The sequence below is a fragment of the Equus quagga genome, chromosome 13, assembly GCF_021613505.1.
Source record: "Equus quagga isolate Etosha38 chromosome 13, UCLA_HA_Equagga_1.0, whole genome shotgun sequence".
Lineage (NCBI taxonomy): Eukaryota > Metazoa > Chordata > Mammalia > Perissodactyla > Equidae > Equus > Equus quagga.
Window position 1 is genome coordinate 102,267,953 of NC_060279.1, and position 10,216 is coordinate 102,278,168.

Below are 10,216 nucleotides of genomic sequence, written 5' to 3' on the forward strand. Positions count from 1 at the left end.
GGTCCTGTCCCCATGCCTGCAGCTCTTGCTGCCCATGGGTCCTGTCCTCGTGTATTCTCTGAATAAAAGAGCACTACTACCAGACCTTGAGAGTCCAAGAAATATTTCTTTCGACTCCTCAACTCACTGAGCCGGCATCAGACCCTATTTCAGTCGACAGCCACGAGTAGATATTTTGCTGCAGTTTAGGACGTACACAGCTGGTCAACTTTACCCTGGTTTCTGGGAAGAAAAACTTATCTTCCAAAGAACCCTAGTATTGAGGTCAGAGGGCGTGCGCCCCTATCTTCAAAGACTGCATCCTTTGGTTTGGGATAGTGAGTTAAAGTAGGCGTACAATGTATGTCTGTCAGGCCATAGTCAGGCAGCTCTGAACAAAATAAAATTCAGGCCAAATCATGTTTAAATCAGAATAGCTTCCCCATTAAAGGGAAAATGGAGTCACTATGGACAATTAGACCCGAGCAGTTTCGCGGCAGACATGACTCAGCATGTCCACTGCGGACAGGGAATGCGCCAAACCGTGTATGTAAACATATCTATGCAACCTGCACTGGCTGTGTACCACTTTTGTGTGGAAGTCATATAAAAACGGCCGCAGGAGAAGCCATGGGGCTCCTTCCCCATGTCGGTGGAAGAGAATAAAGCATGCCTAAGAGAATAAAGCATGTCTACCCTGCCATCGGCTCCGCACATCTTTTTTCAACTCTCCAAACCCTATGGTCCAGTCCTCCGCCGCTCCCCTCCTGCATACACCCATATACTCTCTATTTTAAATCTTTCTTATATCAAGAAGATGCCAAGCCCCACATTCCAAAGAGCTCTGGTCACTTTTTCTCAGCGTCCCAACGCGGCTCCCTGGCTGTCCATCAGGAGATTGGAAAGGGGTCCGGGCCCCTGCTGCACACAGGAGAGAAACTACATTATCCAGAAGTGTGTGCGCGGTGGGAAGCGGTGGGAATTGGACCAATAAGGGACGGGGAAAAGGTCTCGTGCGTCCTGCCCTGTTGGGCGGGACTTCCGGCGTCTTGGGCAGGTTCGTTGTTTTCAACCTCTGCGGTTGTTCGCGCACGAGCTCCCCGGGCAGGTGATACTTCAGCGCCTTGCGGAGAAACGCCCAAGGAGACGAGAGCCACGCCCGTGTCTTGTAGGACTGGCGGGAGGGTTCGAGTGACCCGTCTTGGTCGCTGCTGCGCACACAGACTTCCATGACGGTGCTGGCAATCATGGACCCGACACAGGTGTGTGGAGGGTGTCCGAGATCCCTACCCGCTCGGACCCCTACCTTGACTGTCCGGCGTCCTGATGTGGGAGATGCTATCCAGGGGGGTCTTCACCTTCCCCTCGGTGCCATAGGGTCTGCAGGCCCTGGCATGGAGTCACTCGCAGCCCATGGTATGGAATGCGGGCTGGAGTGTGCATGGCGAGGTCCTCATTTCTGGCAGTCACCGGTTTGCGGTGTGGAAGAGGGAATGTAGCTTCTCAGAATCTCTCCAGTGCGCGCAGTCCGCATGGACCTTCCCGCTGGATGGGACAGGGCTGCTGAGTCCTCAGTGTGGATTCTGCCCTTGTCTTCCTTGTGCATTTGCCACATGTGGTTCCCTTTGTCACTGCATTTCACGCTCCCTCCATTGTCCCCTCCTTGAAAAGTCCTTCCCCACTCATCCCATTTAAAGTCGACCCAGTCTCTGGAACCCTTGTTCTGTTTTGTTGTCTGTAGAATTCTCATGGCCATTCGAGATTGTATTCCGCATTCCTTGTCCCCAACCCTGGAACGTGAGCTCCTCTTCTCTGCCTTATCCTCATACCTGGGACAGTATAGGGCCTGTAACCGGTGCTCCATAACTGCATAATGAGTGAGTGACTCTCCCCTCTGGGGACTCCTGTCACACTTAAAGCCAAACTTTCCCCCATAGCCTCAAGTCCCTCCTACATCCACCTCCGCCCCCTCCCCTTCTGTCCTCTCCTTCCATGCCTTCTCCTCACTGCCCTCCAGCTGAGCTGTCTTGAACATTCCGAGCTCTTTCCCACGTCTCAGCCTTTGCCCTTGCAATTCCCTCAGCTCTGCAAACTGCCTTCCCTACCCCCTGCCCCCGCCCCATCTGTGCAGAGCTGCCTCTTCCCTCCCTTCCCAGCTCTGCACCAGTGTCTTGGAAGGGTCTTTCCCTGGCCTTGCCGGTTCTACATAAAGTACCCCCCTTCCCACCTGTGCATTTTGTGGAATCTCTGTGCACAGAATCTGGTAGGGTTACAAAAGCAGAGATAGGGGGCTTGGTTGATTTTGCTTTTCAGGGTTTTCTGAGAGCAAAGAAGAAAAATACCAACTAAACATCCACAACAGCTGGCCCTCATTTAACCCTTTAACTGTGCTGAGACCTTCCAACCAGAGGGAAGTGTGTGTACACTGGCAGGGAGTGTCTCTGAGACACCTCTCAGGAGGGCGAGATGGTGCAGTCTTTTCCGGATGTTCAACTTCTGCCTCTGCTCCAGGGCCACGTGACTCTGGGTGACTTGCTAGAGCTGCGTGAGCCTCATGCCACTGACTGTGCCCCAGAGATGATGATGGCATTGACATCCTAGCTGTGGGAGGATTAATAAAAGTAGGAAAAACACACTGAGCACTGACCCGTGCCATGCACGCCACCGTTTGCTTCATGAACATTTTTTTCTTTAATTCTCACAACTACCTAGTGAAGTGGGGGCTATTATTATTAGTGATGTGGAAATTGAGGCTCAGAGAAATAAGTCGACTTCCCCCAGGCTACAGAGCAAGTAAGTACCCTTCTCAGTAGGCTGTATTGAAAGTCAGAATCTATCTCCAGAGCTGGGAACTAGTCATTGCTAGAGTATGGCATGTGGAGCCTCAGCAGCATGCAGGCACACGTTGGGGCCCAGTGAGGCTCAGCTGTGCTGCTTTCATCATGATGGGATTATGATCCTTGTCATGTTCCCCCTATTCCTCTTCATTCCCAGAGTCCTGGCTGTCTGTGCCTCTCAGGCCACGGGGCCTTGCTGTTGTCTTGTGTCTTTTGTGAGTGGTTTCAGCATAGAAGGCTTTTGTCTCTAACATAGTCACCGTCTGTCCATCGACCTTGTCTGCCTCCCCTTGGAGCCTGACACAGCTAGGCTGTGTTGGGGAGGAAGAACTTTTCCTCTACCCTCTTGGTTCTGCTGGCTGGTCTAAGAGTTAAATTGACATGAGACAGACTAATAAGAGAAAATCAAATTTAATGAATTTTGTACATACAGAGACCCCCATATCCATAGGAGTTCAGAGACAGAAAAGTAAACTGAGGTATTTATGCCATCTCGAGCTAACAATGGGGTAGGGACCTGGGCTTCATTGGGGAGGAGGGTAATTCACAGGATAAGAAGAGCAGATGTTCAGGAATTAGATGCTGCCCTGTCATACAGATAGGTCAGTAAAAGGTTATTTCTGGTAATAGGCAAGCCCCTTAATTTTAATTCCTCAAGGGAGACATAAAAGTTTCTCTTGAGCCTAGTCTCAATTGCCTTCATCTCAAAACACTCCACATGCCACAGTGGCACATCTGCGACGGCCTTCCCTGAACCCCACCAACTCCCTCCTCTGAAACTTCTTGGAAGTTTCACATATTAAAAGTTGAGCTGGTGACTGTGGAGAGAGAAAACAAATTTGTAGCCAAGTGGTAAGAAATCTGCAAAGGGAGATAAAAACATAGATTAGAATGGGAATGAATAAACAGAGAAGAACAAATTGGAGCATGTCTCCCCACACCCTGTTAAATCAGTTCCCCAGGCCTGGGAATAGGTCAGTCCAATAAAATGCCTTTGCTTCATTTGTCTGATGGAAAGTGTTAATCTTCTCTTCAATAAATGTAAGTTAGATGCTACTTAAACTGTTTGATTCACATAAAAGCAACATTTTTCACCAGTGATTGCCCAGGCTCCTCCTTGGTGGGCAGTCAGTGTTTCTAGAGCACGGCGATTTTGGCATAACACAGAGGCTAACCTCTCGACTTCTGACTGGTGTATTTTCAAAGTTTGCATAGTAGTGTTGAACTCTTGTTCCATTATCATGGAGAGATTTAAGATTGCCTTTTCCAGTTCATAATTTCCAAAACTTGAGAATAAGACCCTTAGTGCTGAAAAGAATTTGGAGTTGTGATACACAAGTGGATTCTGATTTCTCCAGTGGCCTGTGTATGTGGCACGACTTTGTGAACAAAGGAGCCCATGTATGTAAGTTGGCTGGCATTTCGGGTGGAGTATTTGTTGATAGAAGGAGCCAGGTACCCAAGTCCAGTGTCATGACCATTTAGGTGGGAACTCTTTATATACTTTGTTGCCACATAAAAATACCAGTGTGGTTTATAAACAAGGCTAGAATGAAACCTGTAATTCCCAGGGTCTGGATTATTCCAAGACCTTTGCCATTGCTACTGTTAGTGTCCAAACACCTCCATCTTCCATGTGCACCTGTCAGTCTGCGAGAGCAGAACAGACTGCAAAGTAGCTGGTATAGGAGGCCTGTAGTCTAGTTTTGCCGGCTGTAAAGCTTGGTTCTGTTACCCAGCCAAGTAAATCCAGATTTTTGATCCACCCATATACAATTTGTGATGTTGGGAAGCTTAATCGTGGGGACAGCTACAATAGCTCAAGTTGTACAGGGGTGGCCTGTGAGCCGTCCTGGACAGTGGGTGACTTGGCAGATGTTTGTGCCAAAAAGGGTGATGCTGGAGTCACAAATTTCTTGAGAGGTTTGAAGATGCCACCTGTGGAATCAAACCACAGAGTTTGATTGCAGTATTGTCCTGGTATTTCACCCAGGAAAGGTCCAGTGTCTTGTGTGTTTTCAGTGCAAAGGAAAAAGTTTCCACCTATTGTCTTTACCTGGGCGAGGGGCAGTCCGTGACCCTTTCTGAGGTTTTCCAGGGCCTAAATGCCTCACCAGGAGAAGAGGCAGAGTGGTGTTTTTCTTGTTGTGGACACCATATCCTGTTGCTTGTCCGTCTTCTGTCCTTTGCCCACCAGGCATGCACATCGGCAGGATTGAAGACTAGTTTAGGTTCCTTTGAGCTGTCTAGATGTTGACATAACCAGCAGTCAGATTGATTAGTTAACTTGGCCATGGTTTGGTAAATGGCATAGGGGGGCGTTTGGTCTGTGCCCGACTTGTTGAAAAAGAGCGGGTTAGAAAGAGCAAGACACAGGTTGATAAAGACCCATAGTGGAGACTTAGAGAGGAGAAACAGCATAGATAGGGAGAGCACTCTCCAGGCAGCCTTCTAATAACTGATTAATAAATGAAAAAAAGGTTCATTAATAAGAAAAGGTAGCTGTTGAGTTTTTGTGTGTGTATGTATGTTAAAAACGGAAATGGGGAGTAGGTGAAAGCAAGGTTTCTTGATCCGCGATTTGGGGGAAAGCTGTCTGCTTTGTGAGGCCAGCTGCTTCTGGGGCCTGGGAATTGGCCCTGGAAATCCTTAGCTGAAGGCCACTTGCGGGGACTGTCTCCCGGTTGTCTTGAGAGTAATGTCCTGGGTCTGTTCTGGCCTTGGCTTGCATGGATCCAGGAAGATTTTCCTTTGTTTTGATGGCAGTGTAGGTGGTCAGTAGGACTTCAAAAGGTCATTCCCAGCAAGGCAACAGCACGTGTTTTCTTCTCAAGACCTGGAGGTACACCCAGTCTCATGGTCCAAAGGGATGGCAAGACTGGTCAGTTGGTGGAGGCCATGCCCTTTTACCTGTCGGTGATGTGCTTCAAGTATACTAGTTAGTTCTTGTATAGAGCTAGTGTTAGCATCAGATTGTTTGCTTAAGTTCCCACAATATTCGCTTAATCCAGAAATGCAGGATGTAGAGATGCCAAGAGGCATTGGGTGTACAAAAACTATTTCAAAAGGGGTCAATCCATGTCTCCTATTTGGAGTGTTCCAGATCTTTGTAAGGGCCAAGGATCTTTATATATTCTGGCCGTTTAAGTCTGGTTTCCTGACACATTTTTCCTAAAGTCCTTTTTATGTCTAGATTTTTATGTTCCACTTGCCCAGACGATTGAGGATGATGTAGGGTATGAAATTTGAGTACCCCAGAGTTTTTGCAAGCAAGTAGTTCATCTCAGCTATAAAATGAGCTCCTTGGTCTGATTCAGTCCATAAAGGAATGCCAAAATGACAAATAATCTCAGTTATTAATTTCTGTACCATTCTGGCATCTGCATGTCTGGTCGGGTAGCATTCAGTCCATCCACTAAACATGCAGACAGTAAACAGTGAGAATAGCCTAAAGCTGGGGACAAGTCTGTAAAGTCCATTTGGAGTGCCACAAAGAGCAGTGAGGGCCTGGGAGGACTTCCTGGGGTACGCTGATTTCTCCCAGAAACTTGGTGAGATTTGCAAGTAGTGCACTGGGAAATAATTTGGTTGGAAATTTTGTGGGTGCCAGGGCAAAACCAATTGTCTTTCATTTCTGTAACTACCCTCCGTCTGCACATATGTCCTGCTTGGGGGGAGATAATTGCAAGCCAAAAAGACAAAAAAGGGCTGCAGGAGGTCCGTGTGGCCCAGTGTGTAATCCATCTGATCATTGTTCTACACCCTTTTGTATCCATTTGTCTTTTTCAGATCATAGGGCATCTGCCTGATAGCTAATAATATCAGTCAGGGATAAAGACAGGTTTAGAAATTGGATGGAGAAAGGATAAGGGAGTCCTTGGTAAGCTGCATGCCTTGCAGCTTTGTCAGCCTGTCCCCTTACTGTGGGTTGAACGGTGACCAGTGGCAATTTGAGAAGGGAGCTGAATAGCTTGTGGCAGTGCAGCAATCATCTGCCTATTAGCAGTAGAGTTCCTGCAGAAGTTGCGAATCCACGGGATTTCCAAATTGTGCCAACAGCTTGGCAGACTCCAAAAGCATATCTGGAGTCTTTGTAAATAGTGGCAGTTTTCCCTTTTGCTCTTGGGCAGCCTCCAGTGAGAGTTACAAGTCCAGCAGCTTGACCTGTCTTATAGTGGGCGAGGAGCGTGCCTAGGAGTTTCCTGTGGGAAGACTATGGCATGACCAGTTGTTATGTTTCCCCAGAGATTTCGTTTATAGGAGCTGTCACAAAATAGAAATCTGGATTATCTGAAAGGATATCTGAGATCCTCTCATGGCTTTGAGACCATTTCTGTAGTTGCAAGGCAATCACGTGGGATAGAGTGGGGTGCTCCATCATCAGAGAAGGGTAGTCAAGTAGCTGGATTCAATGTGCCATGACGATAAGGTGATGGAAGGGTTGGTTAAAAGGGCCTGTTCATCGGTGGTCTGTCGCCCTTGAGAGGTGCTGCACCCTATGAACTTGTGAAGTAGCAGGCACAGCATGGGGAACATGGGGAGCCTAAAGTCAGAGCACTGGCTTTGTCAGTCAAGGTGGCAGCTGTGGCCCCCCCAACGAAGCATGGGGGCAAACCTGATGCCACACGGTCTAACTGGCATGAGAAGTATGCTGTAGGTCGGATCTGAGAGGCACAGGATTGTCCTAGAATGCCTGCAGCAATCCCCTTATTGTCATGGCAATATCAATGAAAAAGTTTGTCAAAATTAGGTAAGCCAAGAGCTGGGGTTTGGACAAAGCTAATTTTAAGGTTTCAAAGGAGGTAAATGCCTCTGAAGGCCAGGAGATCGGCTCTGGGGTGAGAGCTGGGAGAAGGGTGTACAGAAATTTAGCAAGGGCTGCAAAATTAGGGATCTGTTGGCGGCAATAGCTTTATGTAACTGTTTTTTCATTTTGGGGAGAGGGATGGGCAAAATTAACTCAAGGCGCTTTAGGTGAGCTTTTAAATGCCCCAGGGAATCTCGTGTCCTAGGTAGGTAACAGTCACTTGTACCCACTGAAGTTTAGATCTGGAGACTTCCTGGCGTTGTTCAGCTGGTGACTTTAGGAGAAGAAGGGCATCTGTAAGCGCTGCCTGCTTAGTTTGATTACAGAGTAAAAGGTCATCCACTCACTGGACAAGCGTAGAGCCTTGAGTAGCGGCTACAGAATCGAAGTCTGCTGTAAGGATTTGGGAAAACATTGAGGCGACTCACAGCATTCCTGAGGTGGGTGAGCCCACGTGAATTGTCTCCCATGAAGCGTAAATACAAAAAGAAGTTGTGAACCAGGGTGCCATGGGATCGAAGCAAAGGCTGAGCAGAGGTCAGTCACAGTGAAGCAGGCCGCCTCAGCGGGGGTCAAGGTAGGAATAACAGCTGGATTAGGAACCACTGGATGCCGAGGAATTACAAAAGAGTTTATGGCTCTGAGGGCCTGTCCAAATCTATAGGTTTGGTTCCCATCTGAGTCAAATTTACCTCCTTTTTCACTGGCAAGATTGGAGTGTTACAGGGTGAGGAGGTGCCCTCTAGCACACCGTGCTGCGGAAGGGAGTCTGCTAAGAGTCAGTTCCTGCCCCTGCCTCCCTGGAGAGGGGGTATCGGGCTATGATGGCAGCAGTTTATTCTTTTTCCAAGGAACGTGCACAGGTTCTGCACTCAGTAACAGTCCTACTTCATTTGCATGTGCGGCCCAAAGGCTAAGCGGAACATCTTTTAGAAACTCATCTTCAGAGGAATTTAGATCAAGATGAGTTTCTAGTAAGGAAAGTGGGAGATTCAGAGTTTGGTCTGAGGGTGGAGAGATAAAAACGCCTTTCTCATTACAATTTATGGTGGCATTAAATTTACATGACAAGTCTCTGCCAAGAAGGTTTGCTGGTGAAGAATTGGAAACCAGAAAGGCATGATGAGCATTAATGGGGCCTAAAAATGTTAGAGTGGGCTGAGATGTGGGCAGCGAAATAGGCCACCCAGAGACTCCAACAGCTTGAATAGCATCACAGGTGACCAGACTGAACAGTCCTCTGAGTGGATGGCACAGAAGGTCACACCAGTATCAATTAAGAATCCAGTTCCGGACTCGATTTTAGGGGTTCGACTGAGGTTTGGCTGACCCCATCATTTGAGAGGGAAATGCCCCTCAGGAGGAGAAAAATGAACCTGGGCAGACTGGGGCCTGAGAGGAGGGGTGTTACTTCTTACAGTTTGCTTTCTCTTAAGCACTGGACAATTTCCTTTCCAATGTCCTGGCTTTTTTACGATACCTGCATTTGTCTGGAGGCAAATGGGGGGAGGCTCTGAAAAGCCTTTAAGGCCTTTTCCATATCTTGCTCTGTCTTTCTAAAGATTCAACTTGCAGAGCAAGAATTGTTGCTTTTAACTCTTTTTTTCCTTCTACGTTCCAGCAAACTATTTTCAAAGAATTACTTGGCAGCCTCCATTATGCATAACAGTTGCCCTGACCAACCAACTACACTATTTTGAATTTGTGTTTTTATATGGGGAGAAAATTGCCCATGCAGCAGAAATCAGATTCCTCTGCTCCGGGCTTCTGGGTTTGACGCAGTGTGCCTTCGAAAGGTTTGTATAAATGGTTCGACAAAGGCTTTTGGATGTTCTCCTCCCCTGTGAGTGCATAATTCAATCCTTGGCCAATTAGCTTTAGGAGGAAATGCCTCTAAAACAGCTTCCATTAAACCCTGAATATCAGCCTCCAGCAGAGCCATCCCCTGCGGGAAGGGTTTTCTCTAGAGGCTGTCTGGCCTGTCTGCTAACTGCAGTGTAACCATGGGTTGGAAGAACGCGCCTTAGTAGCCAGTCAGTGGGGTTATGAATAGTAACTAATCGTTCTAACTCCTCTCTCAATTTTGTAGGATCTTCTGACAGTGGAGGTAGGAGGGTTTTATCATTTAAAAGATCGGCTGCTGTCCAGGGGACCTGAATTCTTTGCGGAGGAGGTCTAGAATACATCCACAAGGGACACTGTGTGAATGTATGAAGTTGGCAGGGCCAGTTTATCGCACCCTGGAAAGTAGGAGGAGACATAAGGGACAGCACAGTGAGCCTTCCTGCCCTTCCTGACTGCGTCTGCTAAATTCACTCCTGGCGTTCAGCACTGACACAAGTGACCCCTGTCCGCCTTGCTTGGAGGTCAGGCCTGAGTGCCCTCTGTAGGTCTTCTAGAGAAAGGGAAGTGAAAACAGTCAGGTGGGTGTTTTCTGGACAAGTGGGAGTCCTAGGATCTAAGGGAAGTGGCTGAGGAAGTGGGAGCTGGGTTCTGAGGGAGGTTTAGACCAGGGGCCCGGTGATCGCAAAGACCTGGAGGGTCAGGGACAGGGAGCTGGGGATTAAGGGGTACAAGAGGGAGGACAGGGAGC

The 10,216-nt window shown here is 48.0% G+C and overlaps 1 protein-coding gene across 6 annotated transcripts in view; it reads left to right on the forward strand.

The window, feature by feature from the left end:
• The first annotated feature begins 1,026 nt into the window (after window positions 1-1,026).
• LOC124251104 (zinc finger protein OZF-like) overlaps window positions 1,027-10,216 on the forward strand; it is a 22,020-nt gene continuing 12,830 nt past the window's right edge. For 3 of the 6 annotated variants that reach the window (XM_046683604.1, XM_046683602.1, XM_046683603.1), the window contains exons 1-2: window positions 1,027-1,241; window positions 1,721-1,856. Coding sequence is in view for 1 of the 6 variants with exons in the window: in XM_046683601.1 (XP_046539557.1) it covers window positions 1,209-1,241 (33 nt within the window). In the remaining 5 variants the exon portion in view is untranslated. The remainder of the gene's footprint in view (window positions 1,242-1,720; window positions 1,857-10,216) is intronic. The other 3 variants (XM_046683605.1, XM_046683601.1, XM_046683606.1) reach the window with 1 other exon arrangement.